The 16841-nt window shown below is 38.9% G+C and overlaps 1 protein-coding gene across 1 annotated transcript; it reads left to right on the forward strand.

The window, feature by feature from the left end:
- Nucleotides 1-12359: 12359 nt before the first annotated feature.
- On the forward strand, nucleotides 12360-16351 carry LOC103717455 (putative disease resistance protein RGA3). Its single transcript, XM_089928258.1, has one exon. It carries the CDS (start codon nucleotides 12554-12556, stop codon nucleotides 15935-15937), a length of 3384 nt encoding a protein of 1127 aa, XP_089784384.1. The 5' UTR covers nucleotides 12360-12553; the 3' UTR covers nucleotides 15938-16351.
- The last annotated feature ends 490 nt before the right edge of the window (nucleotides 16352-16841 follow it).

The raw sequence follows: 16841 nt of genomic DNA on the forward strand, positions 1-16841 counted from the left end.
ACCTAGGGCAAAATTATCACTAGAAGTTGCTTGGTGAAGCAACTGGTTTAGAACCTACCAATAGGTGCATATGGGTTAGCCGAGCCACACTCGGGCCTATATGCGATCTATTGGGTTCTAGTGCCCACTAAAGAATTAGGAGTAATTTTTCGAATTGGAGGTAGAGGCTACCAATTTGTATAAAATAGTGGGAGTATCTTTAAACTAAAGTCCAAGTCTACTGTGTTTAGTCAATTCATATACTAATAGCCAAATTTTCTTTTATACAGAAATGGCCACTAATTTGTCACTTCGCTCATTATTGGATAATGACAAGTTGACAGGTCCCAACTTCAATAATTGGTATAGAAAACTGAAAATTGTGCTAGAGCATGAATGGATCCTTTATGTGATAACAGATCCGGCACCTGAGCAGCCCGCTGCTAATGCACGGGGTACAGTCAGAGACACTTATCAGAAGTGGCTCAGTGATCATATCACTGTCCGTTGCATTATGCTTGCTGCAATGAATGATGAGTTTAGTAGGCATTTTGAGAATGCGCAGCCGGAAGACATCATTCAAGTGTTGAATGAATCTTTCGGTATTCCTGATGATGTTGAAAGGCACAAGACTAGTTGTGCTATTTTCAGCGCACGTATGAAGGATGGGGCTTCGGTGACCGATTATGTATTGTACATGATTGAGTTAATCGAGGGCCTAGGCACTTTCGGATCTCCCCTACATGATCAATTGGGGAAGGATGCTATACTGAATTCTCTTCCTGGTTCGTACTGCCCATTTCTCACCAACTTTCATATGACGAAACTGGTAGTAAATTATCACCAATTGTTGGGTTTACTATAAACTTTTGAGAAGGATCACCAACTCCTAAAAGAGTCGGTGAATTTAGTGGGAGGTTCGTCCAAAGGTCGTGGTACCTTTAAAGAAAAGAAGAAAAATAAGAATCAAAAGAAAAAGGTGCAACGTGCTAAGCAAAGTCAGACCAAAAAGATTAAGGCTGACCACAATCTGGCAGAATGCTTCTATTGTAAGAAGCAGGGGCATTGGAAGAGAAATTGTCCTCAGTATCTTACCTCACTTGACCCGAACAGGCCAAGCAAGAGAAAAGGGCAATCAGTTGCTGATCAAGGTATTGATATGATAACACCTTGTAATTTCTCTATATGTGATAATTCGACCTGGGCATTAGATATTGGAAGTCCGTTTAATATATGCAATTCGTTGCAAGGACTTCTGGTCAATGAGAGATTTGAAAACAGCGAGAGATTCCTGAATGTTTGAGATGGAAGATCTGTTCCAGTTCTAGCTTTAGGAAATCTCAAACTTGTTTTCAATTCTCATGTAGTTGTCTTGAGTGATTGTCACTATTGTCCTACATTCTTATTGAATGTAATTTCCGTAGGCCTTTTGGCCATGAACGGTTATGAAATTTCAATAAAGAAATGTTCTTGTGATATCATTATGAATGGTGTTACTGTAATGGCATCTACTTATTTTCACAACCTGTTAATGTAATGTACACGTCAAGTAAGCGTCCTAGAATAGATAATGTCACGGATGTCTACCTTTGGCATCATAGGCTAAGTCATATTAACAAGAACAGGATGAACAGGTTAAGTAAAGAGGGAATCCTCAATGTTAATGATTGTGAATCATTGACAACCTGTGAGTCATGTCTTCTTGGTAAGATGACCAAATCACCTTTTACCAGAAAAGGTGAACGAGCCAGTGATTTATTGACCCTTGTACATTCTGATGTATGTGGGCCAATGAGCACAAATGCTAGAGGTGGGTATTCATATTTCATTACGTTTACAGACAACCTTTCTAGGTATGGTTATGTCTATTTAATGAGACATAAATCTGAATCATTTGAAATGTTCAAATTATATCGTAATGAAGTAAAAAACAAACTGGAAAGAGTATTAAAACTCTTCGATCAGATCGAGGAGGTGAATACCTCACCAGTGAGTTTTTGACATATCTAGGAGAAAATGAAATTCTCTCTCAATGGACTCCTCCTGGTACACCACAGTATAACGGTGTATTAGAAAGAAGAAATCGAACTCTGTTAGACATGGTTCGATCCATGATGGGGTTTGCGAGTCTGCCCATATTCTTTTGGGGATATGCACTTGAGTCAGCCTGCTACATTCTAAATAAGGTTCCAAGTAAGTCTGTAAATAAAACACCACATGAGATGTGGACTGTACGTAAGCCGATGCTCTCTCACTTTAGGGTTTGGGGGTGTCCAGCATACGTCAAACATTTGAAAACAGACAAACTTGAACCCAAGTCTGACAAATGTTTCTTTGTTGGTTATCCTAAAAAAACTAAAGGATATTACTTCTACTTTGCTGAAGAACAAAAGTTGTTCATAAGCAATAGAGCTGTTTTCTTAGAGAAAGAATTCCTTAGTGAAGGAACTAAAAGCTCTAATGTTGAGCTTAAGGAAGTTCAACATATAGAAGATCCGACACCATCTACTGAACCAGATGAGTCGGATTTGATTAGATCAGATCCAGAACCCATATTAAATGCACCATTAAGGCGATCGGGTAGAGTACCACGTCAGCCGGACAGATACTAGGGTTTTTTGGTCCGGGACAGGGATCCTATCGAACTTGATGAAAACGATGAGGATCCGATCACATATATGGATGTAATGCAGAGGTATGACTCTGATAAATGGCTTGGAGCCATGCAATCCGAAATGGAATCCATGAAGGTCAATGATGTTTGGACATTAGTTGACCCACCCGAAGGAATTAAACCCATAGGGTGTAAATGGATATTCAAAAGGAAACGGGGCGCAGACGGAAAGGTAGAGACCTATCAAGCCCGTTTGGTTGCCAAGGGTTATCGTCAACGTTATGGTATTGACTATGATGAGATGTTTTCTCCTGTGGCAATGCTCAAGTCCATTCGGATTGTGCTTGCGATAGCAGCACATTTAGACTATGAAATCTAGCAAATGGATGTAAAGACCGCATTTCTAAATAGAGATTTAGAAGAGAAAGTGTATATGATACAACCTGAAGGTTTTACATCTGCAGATGAGTCTAAAGTGTGCAAGCTTCAAAAATCCATTTATGGATTAAAGCAAGCTTCACGGAGTTGGAATATACGTTTTGATAAGGTAATCAAAACATATGGCTTCATTAAGAATGAAGAGGAACCTTGCATTTATAAATGGGCAAATGGTTCAGTTATCATATTTCTTGTTTTGTATGTGGATGACATTCTTTTAATCGGGAATGACATTCCTGCATTACAAGGAATAAAGGTTTGGCTATCATCTCAATTTGCCATGAAGGATTTGGGAGAAGCATACTTAAGGATTTGGGAGAAGCATCTTACATCCTAGGGATGAAGATCTATAGAGATAGATCTAGAAGATTACTTGGATTATCCCAATCCACATACATTGATACAATACTGAAGAGGTTCAGTATTCTAAGAAAGGCTATCTTCCGATGGGCCATGGAATTAATCTCTCTAAAAGGGATTGTCCGACAACCCCTCAAGAAAGAGAGAGTATGGATAGAATTCCATATGCTTCGGCAGTGGGATCTATAATGTATGCCATGACATGTACTAGACCAGACGTGGCATACTCACTAGGAGTAGTGAGCAGATACCAGTCTGATCCAGGTAGCAACCACTGGAAGGTTGTAAAAACCATCCTTAAGTATTTGAGAAATACTAAAAATCAGTGGCTTGTCTACGGTGATTCTGACTTAAAACTTGAGGGATATACTGATTCAAGTTTTCAGTCAGATCAAGATGATAGCAAGAGCGTGTCGGGATATATCTTTACTCTTAAGGGTGGTGCTATCTGCTGGAAGAGTTCCAAGCAGCACACAGTGGCGGATTCTACAGAAAATTGAAACAAAAGAAAATATGGCTGACCCATTTACCAAAGTCCTCGGCATCAAAAAGTTCAACAAATACAAGTCGAAGATGGGTATCAGATACTGTGCCAATTGGCTTTAGGCTAAGTGGGAGTTGTTGGAAATTGTATTCTAAATATCAATCGTCAGCATATTGATGATTGAATTTTGTAAATAAATTGATAAATTAATAAAGTATTATTTGGCATTATTCATCATTTCATCTTCAAATGAACTCTTATATGATGAAGTCCTTAGGACTTATGTTATGATAAAGGAGGATTTATCTTTGAGTCCTTAAACTTGTTCGCGACCAAATGATATGTTGTTACTAGGACGACAACATTATCGAGATTAGGTCGTTGTGTGACATATACATTGGTTGTCCTCTTAACCAAGGAGTGTGGAGACACTGGTATGCCATACAGGTGAAGTGTAGGAGTACATTTCACTGAACGTGACCAATTCCGGAATGCTCTACTGTCAAGAGATGTTCCGAGTGGATATGGGTATAAGTTTGGCCCTCTGACCTGAGATCGCAACCTGTGACTAGCAAGCAACTCACTGTACTTTGGTACCGGACTACCTGAATTTCTAATTCAGTGACGGAAGGTCACTGGGTGCAGTCAAGTACTTGCGTAGTCAGTTGTGAGTCGAGATGGAATTGACGCCTCCTGGAAACAGAAGATAATGTCTTGTGATTAATTTAGCAAAACTTTGGCCAGGGTAATCCCAGTGAGGAGTCACGAGATATCTAAAGTTAATCACATAATGGATGTACTAATTATAGGGTTGACAGTGAGCTCTAAGTCATCCTGGCATTAGGAGTCAAAGGGATTGAATTATACAGTAACCATAGTCCAGGGTTCCAGAATATTTGCTTCGCATATATTCGGCCTATCCGGACGTCGGGTACCATTGCTAGATGGTCACATCGATTAGTATAGGAAGACGTTCCTATACTACCGGCTTAGGTTCGAACCTATGAGGTCACACGCATAGAAGTTTCTAGGTTGATCAAATGGCTGATTGATGATTAAGAATCATTCAGGGGTAATTTGGTCAATTCGATTGACAAATTATCCTAAGCAAAAGTTGCATTAAAATAATTATTGAATTATTTGAGGATTAATTAGCAATTAGATTGCTAATGAACTCAATTTGATTGAGTAAATTGGGCTTAGGTTGAGCCAAATTGAATAGGATTCAATTTGGGCTGCATCAGGGTTTGACCTAATTGGATTGGGTTCAACCCAAGTAGATTGAGCTTGACCCAATTGATGGGACTTGACCCAATTGGATTGGGCTTGATCCAAATCAATTAGAAGACCTTATTTGATGAGGATTATGAGTCCAAATAATCAGAATTGGATAAGGAGAAGAATCCCTAAATTTTAGGAACCCATCCTTATCTTCTTGGAGAAGAATGACACCTTAATTTATTCCCAATATTTTCTATGCCTATCCTCTTTATTTTTGGCCAAAAATTGGCGTGAGAAGAGAGGAGGCGTGGGGCTATAATTTCTATAAAAATGGCGCCTTAAATCTTTCTGGAAAGATTTAGATGAATTTCCTAATTTGTAGGGATTGCATGGTGCATGAAATAGGGTGGTCTGCGGCTGAACTTTGGACGCATGAATTCCTATCTTTTAGGGATGCAAAATGCACGAAATTTGGATATGTTTATCTACTCTTAGCTGCCAAACCACCAGAATTTTTTGGGAATTTTATCAGCCAAATTAGTTGGCTAAATTAGGTGTGATACATGGGGGGATATTTTGGCTATAAAAGACCCCCATGCCTTGGGTTCAATATATACCATATTTAGAGGTTTCAAAAAATTCTAAAAAAATTCCCTGAGGGCCTCCATCCCTTCTTCTCCTTCTTCCTCACGTCCATCCTCCGTCTCCTTGAAGAACAATCAAAGGTTGAGTGTTTAGAAGGAGAAAGCTTCAGCCATTGCTGCGTTCCTGCGCAAGCTAGCACTCCCGCGGAAGACGATCTACCTAGGGCTTCGCGTGTACTTCTTATAGAGGCCATTCGTGTGCGTGGCTGCGAAGTCAAGGATCAGATCCATAAGTTTCTTCCATCATAAAAGGTATTAATCCCACATCAATATTTTATTTTGGAGTCAGGGTCTAGGTCTGATTCTCCGAGGTTTTACCCTCCTTTGGGGCTCCTCACGGAGTTATCTCCAGAATTCATTCGATGGATATTCGGAGATTAATCGGAATAGAGTTCTTAAGTTTCAGATCTGATAGTTAATCATGCATGAAAGTTTTAGCATAATTGTTTAAACGATTCCGGCATAATCCTATGTGTTCTTAAGGTGCTGAATTCTAGATTTGATCTTGTAAGCATGTATGAATTAAATTGTTTGATTCGATTTTTCCGCTGCGTTTTAAAACTTAAAAAGAACTACGTATGGCTTGATCCCCCTTATGAAGGGGTACGTAGGCAACCCGATCAGGTTCAGCCATAGTTTAAAAAAAAAAAAAAATCAGCCTGCTTAACACCGAAGAACCTAGGATTCACTTTCATGAGAAACTCCTCTGCTCAACTAAAATACCGAGAACCCATTTCAAGATTTCGGGTGACATTCGACAACCCCATTGTGAAGAAATAAGAGAGAATATAATAGTAGAGCAAAAAGAAGAAACAAGATTTATAGCTTGGACAACATCCAAGGGAAGAGGAGAAATCTTCCTTATTGTCATAGTTTACAATGCATACATCCATGGGTATTTATGGATCTAATAGTACACTTAATTAGGAAAGGAATAATATTCTCCAGAATTATCTGAAAAATTGAAATCAACATAAGGTAACAAAGCAAACCAGTCTGCTCTTCTCCATAGGAGGAAAGCTAGTACGGCAAATCAATCAAATCTTTCTAGTTTGTGGCAAATTGATCTTTTTAATATAGAAGGTTGAGGTAGCAAGTTATATACTAAATCTAATTTAGGATTGAGTTAGTGGCAGGATGAATTGGGTGGACTTGGCTAGGTTGAATGAAGTTCAATTGGGCTTGATGTGGTGTGATTAATTGAAGGTGGCGTGGCTAGTAGGGAAGAGTCCTAATGGAACTAGGACTCTAGGGTTGACGTAAGATGTGGAAGGGTTGTTAGTGTGAGAGATGGAAGGAGTCCTTCTTTCATGAGGACTCTTAAATAAGGAAAAGATATGGCATGAGGAAAGAAGGGAATAGCTATGATGGCATGAGAAGGATTATGGCATGAGGAAGAATAGGATAACTAAAGAGGACGGATGGAAGAGTCTCACCTCCACTCAAACTCTTCGAGGTGTTGGGTGTGAGGATGGGTGAAGAGTCCCACTTCACTCAAACTCTTTCCAAGCTCGGCGTCTCACCAAAGAAAGAGGATGGAGCGTTGCACTCCAAGAAGAAAGAGAATGACTCTCAATTTTTTTTCCTAAACTCATCCAATTCTTTATTCTGATTTTATTCTTCAAGTCTCCCTTTATATAGAGTAAGAGATTGGAAAAATTGAAAAACTTACAACCATAATTTTAGGAGAAATCAAACTCTTATTTTAACAAGGACTCAATCATTTAACAAAATCAAATGACGAAATTAACTAAATAAACTAAGACTTTCAAATAATTGGGACTTCTTGGCTTGCGCGTGCAAATGCAGGAGCTTCACGCACGCCCTTATTTCCAATCCTAAAGTTAGATTTTTGAATGAGTCAACAAGCAAACAACTAAGCAAAACACTCAAGGACTTAATATAACTTGACTCATGGACTCAATGTAACTTGACTCATGGACTCAATGTAATTGGCGTTGGAACCTTCGGACCAAATGCATTTTGAACACGCCTAATGAAAGAGACTCAATCTCCACACATGCCTCATGCTTGGGCTCATGCCCGCTGCATCAGTGGGCCAGAAAGCACTTTCTGACTCTTCAAAAGTATTTTTACATAAAATAGGGGTGTTTAGTAAAAAAATCGGAAAGTTATTTTAGCTTTGCCAGAAAACTAAAAATATTTCTTGGAAAAAGCTCTAAAATAAAGCTTCTTCGGAAAAACACTTTTAGCAAGTGTTGGAAAGTTATTTTGATTTATAAAATTTTTTTTGGACCAAATTATTCATAATAAAATATTATAATTACAAAAAATATTTTTTTATATTAGAGAAATATGTAGGAGTTCCAACAAAGAAAACAATGAACCTTGATCGACTTTGGCTTTCCCTCGATCAAGGTATTCATTTTTCTCCATTTATTTATCCATTATTTTGATTTTTGTTTGAGGAAAAAAAATTTAGCTTTGTTCTCTATTTTTTCCAAAAATTAGTTCCTAAAATATTATATTAATAAAATATTAATATATAATGATAATAATTATAATATTTTATACCATTATTATTGTATTATACTATAAATATAATATTATATTACTATATTATAATAATATTATGTTACATTACAGTAATATTATACTATATTATATATTTATGTGTTAATATATATTATATTTTATTATGCTCTGTTGTATAATACTATGCAATATCCTTTATAGTCATTTTGTCATACCAAAATTATTTTCTCAGTTTGTTTATCAAACATATATTAAAGTTCACAGCACTTTAGAAATGTAGTTAGCAAACAGCAAAAAACCTTTTATAAAAGCTCTACTTCCAAAAGCTCTACTTTTAAAAGTTCTACTTTCGAAAACTCTACTTTCTAACTCTACCCATCCTACTCTACCTTGCTTTGAGGCAAGTACAGAGCGGGTATAGATAATGGCCTATCCGACCTATTGCCATCCCTATTCTCTTCAATTTAGACTTTCTTCTTATACTTGAGAAACTCTTCTGCTCAACTAAAATACCGAGAACTCATTTCAAGATTCCAAGCTACATTCAACAACCTCATTGTGAAGAAATGCGAGGGAATATAATAGTAGAGAAGAAAAGAAGAAACAAGATATATAGCTTGGACAACATCCAAGGGAAGAGGAGAAATCTTCCTTATTGTCATAATTTACAATGCATACATCCATGGGTATTTATGGATCTAATAGTACACTTGATTAGAAAAGGAATAATATTCTCCAGAATTATATGAAAAATAGAAATCAACATAAGGTAATAAAGCAAATCAGTATGCTCTTCTCCATAGGAGGAAAGCTAGTACGGCGAATCAATCAAATCTTCCTGGCTTGTGGCAAATTGATCTTTTTAATATAAAAGGTTGAGGTAGCAAGTTATTTGCTAAATCCATCCAACATTGGTAAACAATGTCCAAAATCTATTAAAGATTTCCATCACAATCTCCAAATATTCTTAACACTCACCCCATAAAGTTGGTGCGTAGATACTGATCACACCCAACTTAGATGCGATTTGGTGAAAGCGAGCCGTATCCGCAGCCTCTGGAAAGATATTTGCTAGTTGATCTTCTCACAGAATATACTTTTTTTTGTGAAATAAACGAGCCCATTTTTAATAAACTACTTCAATACCAAAAGAATATTTCAATTTATGAAGATATGTGATATCAAAACTTTGCTGAAGATGATGTTCTATTTTTTCAATCCCTTCCTGATCATCACCTGATTGCACTAATAAGAAAGAAAAATTTTATGGGTTTGCATAAGCAAAGCACCTATATATATGATGCAATGCAGAATCTATCGATCATCTAATTTTGCTAGTCCCCCCTTTTCCCCACCATTACATCATTATCAATATGCCATTATCTAGCCTGAATCCCAAGTCTTTTCTCCCCGTCTTTGGTATCTTTGTAACAAGTGCAACGAACCTTCCCTATTCCAATTTTCATCTACATAACAAATGATTAAAATCTTCGTAGTCAAGTTTCGATGGCTTACGCATGCTAGAAATAAAGCATATGACCACACAGTCAAGTCAACCGAGTCATTGACGGAGCGCTCCCTCCTTCACGTGGGACCCATATCATATAAAATTTTTAAAAAAGAGAGAAAAAAATAGTGGTGCAACGTAGCCATTGTGAGCCAAATCCTTCGAAAGCGATTTCGGGCTTGGTTGGGGCAGAGCGCTGCAAAACAAACAATGCTAGAGGTTAGCGTGGACCGGATAACATCCATTTGAATTTATTTTTATATTTAAATTTATTTAGATATAGACAAAAATTTAAGACTAATATTTGTAGTTATATTTATATTTATAAAAAAATAAATATGAATAGATAACTATTCCATCGATATTTGAATATTAAATTTTATTTGTAATCCTATTTAATTTTATATAGAAATTATCAACTTTTAAGAAGAATATATAACCACATTAACAAGTTATTTATTTGATTTACCATCCACTTTGTAATATTTTTAATTCTATAGTCATAAAGTTTAATTATTCAACTTATATCCGTATATATTCATACTTCCAATAACTAATTTGTATCCGTATCCATTTAAAACAAATATGCATATAAATTTTTTCAGTCCATATTTATATTTGTATTCATAAGAGTAAATAAATATGGATATGGATATACTGATATCCGAATCGTATTCAATCCAGTTTCAGTCCTAGATAACGGAAAACAAAAGAAGAAGGGGAAAGCCGATGATAAAAGGTGGGAAAAAATATCTAGAGTCATGACTTGTTTGATACTTTTTTTTCTATTTTTATAACTAAGTAAATAAAACCTTGCCATTCTAATTTTCATCTTTATAACAAGTGCATTGAAAATTCGTATTTCCAATTTGGCTTCTTCAATCTGCTAATGATGCCCAAGTCCGGAAAAGATAAAGCACACATGTTCTGTCTTCTCTAGATTTGCCTAAGGATGCCTAAATTCAACAAACTATTAAGGTGTCGGGAAAGGGAATAAAGGCAACAAAAAACTTTGATTGCCGTGGGAACAAGATAGCATATAGATGGTTTGTGCATGCTTAAATCGAGCATACGACCACACAGCAAGTCAGCCCAATCCATTAGACCTAGTATCACGATTTACAGCACAGGCTAATGTGCAGTGCTCTAGGTTGCCATCAAAAAAAGGACGTCTATTAATATCAATACGCCATGTATGGTATGTAAAGCTATCTTATTTGATAGTCGTCTTTTTCTGGTAGCAACCATTAAATGCTGTATAGCACTTTGCGATACAAACTGCGCACTATCAAGAATTCATGCTGTGTACATTAATAGTGACAAGCTCTCTACCTTCATACTAGCATTGTCCCCCCCAAGTCCTTTAAAGAAACTCATTATTCAAAATCTTCCTTGGGGAAATTTCATTTATTCTCTTCTTTAATCTCCCAAAAAGATCTCAATTGTATTTCAGGTGGTTAGAAGGATGAGTGCATGGACCCATTGTGCGATTGTATAGCTTCTCAATAATACTAGAAGCAGGTGGATCAATTTAACAGAAAGTTCAAGGAATTGATGAAAGTGCTCAAATTCTACTTCGCCGGATGAATGGATAGTTAATTTTATCCTAATTTTGATAAAATTTTAATATATTGTTTTGACAGACCTATAAATTAATGGATTTGTATCTTTAAAAAATCTTATTCAGATATTTCAAATATCCATATTTGATGCGATCTAATTTTTATTTTGTTATTTTTAAAGTCAGCTTTATTGGTGATGAATTTATCATTATGACAGTCAAAATTCAATATTGATAATATTTGTGTAGCCTCTAATTAAACTAAAAAGGATTCATTGTAATCTTAATATTTCAAATGGTGGAAGCTTTCCGCTCGAGTAGGTCCCGTAATTTTTTCAAGAATTTCCCATATAAAAATTGTGTATTTTCTTTATGGATTACTTAATTATTTTACTTATTAAGTATTTATATAAATTATAGAAATTATTGTTGCTCGATAAATTATAGCAATATTTTATTTAATTATATAAAGAAGGAAAAACAATTTATGAGTAATTTTATGATATTGTTATTTTTTTAGTTTATTTTTTCTAGCAAAGTGCAAGTTTAGTACCTTCCTGTAGTTTATTCTCTTCTTTACTCTGGCGAAAGTCGCCATTCCATTCCATTACCACCAAGGTGGTAGCCCAGTTGGAACGGGGCGTTTGCTTCCAACCAAGTGGTTCCAGGTTCGAAACGCGCGGGCGTCGATTAAATTCGGGGACCGGATGCTCCACGCCTGGACACGGGGTCTGGAAGCGCTACTGGTCGGCTGGTAGCCTGGGTGGTGCCAGGTGTGACGTACTCACACGGAGGGTCGGGTTGGATAAAACTGAGCCGGCCCACTGGTGGGGAGGGTATGAGTAAAATAGGTCGGAGTGCCCAACACACGACTCGGTCTACTCGCATCGAACATTCTTCTGGCGGAGTGGGGGCCCAGTGGTCGGGGCTGCTACGCGGGGGTGGGGCTTGTCCCTTCCTCCCCCCTTCCCCTTTTTCTTTTAGAAGAAAAAAAAAAAAAAAGTCGCCATTCCATTTAAAGTAGTTGGAAGGACAAGCTCATGGACCCCACTGATTGACTGGGAAAGGCTCTCAATAATACTAAGTCGGTGGACCTATTGCACAGAAAGTTCACTGCAACTTCCTCCCCTTTCCATGGATGTGCTGATGGTGCTCAGAATCTAGAGTTTGATCAGGCAATCAGAACGACAGAAGCACGTAGAAGAGCATCGAGGAAGATCACAACCTTGTTGGTGTGGACGAAGGAGCAATGGCAGAGGTGGTCGCTTCCAGTCTCCTGAGGTTGGTGTTTGACAAGCTGGGCAACAAAATCCTCAAGGAGTTTGGGCTGTCGATGGGTGTCGACAAGGAATTGAAAAAGCTGGAGAGTACCCTATCGACAATCCATGATGTGCTTGAGGATGCCGAGGCAAGGCAGGTGAAGGAGAAAGCTCTCAGAGGATGGCTGAGAAAGCTCAAAGATGTGGCTTACGACGTCGACGATGTGTTGGATGAGGCTGCGGCCAAAGCTGCGAAACGAAGACCAGAGAACAAAGTCCCCATGACTGAAAAGGTGCGTCAATTGTCTTCAATCCCAAACTCATTTCTGTTTCAGTCTAAGATAGCTCGTAAGATAAAGAAGATTAGGGAGAGAATAGCAGAAATAGCAGGGGAGAGGACCAAGTTTCATCTACAAGAGCGAGTTGCTGAAAACATTAGGACCGAGACTGCAGTCAGAGAAGAGACTGGTTCTTTGATTGATGAATCACAAGTTTATGGCAGAGAGGAAGATAAAGAAAAGATAACAGATTTCTTGATTGACATGTCTGATGGAAGTGATCTTGGCGTGATAGCTATTGTTGGGTTGGGAGGGCTCGGTAAGACGACCGTTGCCCAATTAGTCTATAATGATCAGAGGGTGCGCGAGCATTTTGAACAAATGATATGGGTTTGTGTGTCCGATGATTTTGATATTAAAAGGCTTACTAGATCCATCATAGAAACTGTAAGCGGGAGCGAATTTAGTCTCACAGAAATGGATTTGATGCAGCATAAGCTCAGAAAGTTGATTGAGGACAAGAGATTTTTACTGGTGTTGGATGATGTTTGGAGTGAGAATTATGAAAAATGGGACAGGGTGAGAACTCTGTTGATTGGTAGTGCTAGGGGAAGTAAAGTTATAGTGACTACACGTAGTGAACGAGTTGCTTCTATCATGGGAACAGTCGCGCCGCACTTTTTATCAGGTCTATCAGAGGGTGATTGCTGGCTATTATTTGAAAAGAGGGCATTTGGATTGGGGGGCTCTGAGAAGACCCCAAATTTGGTGGCCATTGGGAAGGAGATTGTGAAAAAATGTGGAGGTGTTCCATTAGCAGCAAAGGCTTTAGGAAGTTTGATGCGGTTTAGGAGAGGAGAGAGTCAGTGGTTGGCCATCAAGGAGAGTGAAATTTGGAACTTACCAAATGATGAAAATGAAATCTTACCTGCTTTGATGCTGAGCTACAATCACCTGCCATCACATCTGAAACAATGCTTTGCATATTGTTCAATATTTCCTAGAGGTGAAGAAATAAGAAGCAGGGAATTGGCCCAGTTATGGATAGCAGAAGGCTTTGTGCAATCATCTAATGGAAGTACATACTTGGAAGATGTGGGTTTGCAGTGTGTTGATGAATTGTTATCGAGATCGCTCTTCCAGAGTGGTCAGAAAGATAGAGATGGTGTGGTAAGGCAGGTTAAGATGCACGACCTCCTTCACGATCTTGCTCGATCTGTTGCAGGTGATGAATGCTCAGTTGCAGATGCTGGTAATAAGTCCGTAATTTCCCAAAGTTGTCGGTATTCATCACTCGTATGTAGAGGCCCGATAAATTCCGCATGGGAACCTCTCAAAGATGCAGAAAGGCTGCGCACTTTGTATTTTGTTGCATCCAGGGGCACGACGAAGGAAGAGGATAAGGAAGATGATGTTCTTCAAGCTATATTCTCCAAAATGAAGTTGCTACGAGCATTACATCTAAGCCAATGTCCCATGAAAGCCATGCCAGTTTCAGTAACTAAGCTTGAACATCTGAGATACCTGAACCTCTCACAAACTGACATCGAAACACTACCACCATGTATCGGTGATCTCCAGAATCTGCAGATATTGGACCTGTCATGTTGTACACAACTTCGAACACTGCCTGAAACTGTTGGTGACCTCCAGAATCTCTTATGTTTGAATCTCTATTATTGCTTAAGCTTTGTTTCCTTACCCAACTCCATCGGTTATGTTAGGAGTTTGCAGAACTTGGACCTCTCGTTTTCCCAGATCCGAACATTGCCTGAATCCCTGAGCTCCCTTTTAAATCTGCATTCACTGAGCCTCAGATATTGTTACTTCCTGCATAGGCTTCCAGGGAACATGAAGAACATGAGAAGCCTCATACATCTAGACATATATCATTGTTTTGAACTGGCCTGCATGCCTCCAGGGATAGGACAGTTGAGTCAACTGAGGACATTGCCCATGTTTGTGCTTGATGGGAAGAACAGTTGCAGACTTAGTGAGCTTGGTCGCCTAAGCCTTGTAGGTGAATTGGATATTAGAGGACTTGAGAATGCAAGTGAAGCTATAGAGGCCAGAAAAGCCAACTTGAAGGAGAAACCAAGCCTTCATTCACTAAGATTGTCATGGGATTTGAATGCTTATGTGAAACCAGGGCAACCATCTGATGAGACTGAGAACGAGGGGGAAAGCATGAAGTTATTTGTCTGGGATGCTGATGCTGACTTGGCAGAGGATATGCTCAGAGATCTCCAGCCACATGAAAATCTGAAGGTATTGGAGATCGAAGGATATGTAGGCAAGACACTTCCATGGTGGCTGATGGAGTCTTCACTTCCATATTTGGCCGAGCTGTCTCTGACATCCTGTGTTATATGTGAGCATCTTTCAGCATTGGAGCAGCTACACAGCCTTAGGGTCCTCAAATTGATCAGGATCCCTGCTGTGACGTGCCTTCCAGCACTCGGGCAGCTATCAGATCTTAAGGTTCTCCGACTGATGCTTCCTGCTGTCAGGTGTTTAGGCTTAGAGTTCTATGGTGGTGAAGCAGCATTCCCCGCATTGGAGGAGTTGGCACTGGAGCTCATGTCAGACTTGGAGGAATGGCCTGCAGTAGGAGGTGGAGAATTCCTTCCCCGTCTCTCTAAGCTGTGCATAGTTGAATGCCCAAAGCTGAGAGCACTGCCCTCGGCTTTTCCTTCTGTTAGAGAACTGGAGATGGATGTAGATGATGAGCTGCTTCTATCTTCCTTCCAGAGTGGTGCATTTCCAAATCTGAAGCATTTGGAACTTCAAAACTGCGAGTACGGCAATGACAATGATGATGATAAAAACCATGGCGACGTTGACAATGATGATGGTGGTGATGATCACAACAGTGATGACAATGACGATGGTGATGATGATCACAACAATGATGACAACAACTACCCACCATTCATTCCGAAAGTGCTCGCTCACCGAATGAGCTCCCTCAAAAGTTGGTCGATGCGTACAAAGTACAAGCCTGGAGCTCCTGGTTCCTCTACAATGTCTATGTCGGGCATGAGCATGGTGACATTAACTGCCGGCGAGGGAACAGTAGAGTTTCCCCTTTTCTGAATTTAACCAAAGCACAGGGCTGTCTGCATAGCTGCTCCAAACTGTTGCATTTCGGTCATTTCACTACATCAAACTTAGAAATTAGTTGCGACAGATGAGGAAGGTGCTGATGTTTCTGCTTGTCTTCTTATATGTCAGTGCATTGACAACTTGGTGAATTCATAGAAATGGTATAGGTTCTCTTCTTAAGAGTTGTTTTTTCCTTTTTTTGGGTTTGTATGTGTGCGGTCAATTTTAAGCTTATATGGCCCTGTTTTATGTGTTCATAAGAGTAGGTGTCTCGTGAAGTTTCTGGAATAAAACTAGTGTAACATGCGAGTTTTGAATAAAGCCATGGAGACAAACGCCAGACCATGGAATCATGTAATCCATTGTAATTGCTCCTTTCTATTACATTTTTATTTTTCATTTTTATTTATTCAGCTTTTTGCTGGTGGGGGAATTAGGGTGGATTGTGGAGGTAACCTCTTACTGCAAATAAATGAGGTTCTACGCGTTAGTTATAATATAAACTCCAGATGGGAATATCTTCAAGGTGCTCTGCCCCTCTGTAAATAAAGATTATTGTGATACTTGGAAAAGTGCCATAAACACAATTTTAATTAATTGATACAATAAACTCTAGTTTGTCGAGCCAGAATTTTCCACTTCACATAATCAAATCTGCTCGTGCTCCGGCGCTGCTCGTGCTCCCTTGGATCAGATGGGCCATCAGAGATGGCCGGGCTTGATGGATGGCCGGGCTATTGATGCATTGGCGCATTGCTGCGTGTCAGAGCCGCCCCTCTTTCTGCTGCTCATTGAAGTACATGGGTCAACTCGACCACTTCCCTTTCGGCTGCTCCTCGTCTCCGACTGATGTGGTTTTTGACACGGCAACTCTTCATCCCCTCTGCACTTTGTG

This window comes from Phoenix dactylifera, chromosome 17 (genome assembly GCF_051530095.1).
Source record: "Phoenix dactylifera cultivar Ajwa chromosome 17, Ajwa_hap1_PhDact_Kaust_v1.1, whole genome shotgun sequence".
NCBI lineage: Eukaryota > Viridiplantae > Streptophyta > Magnoliopsida > Arecales > Arecaceae > Phoenix > Phoenix dactylifera.

Bases quoted from the DNA above. Each gene is read 5' to 3' on its own strand.
- LOC103717455 (XM_089928258.1), top strand. From the start codon at position 12,554: ATGGCAGAGGTGGTCGCTTCCAGTCTCCTGAGGTTGGTGTTTGACAAG.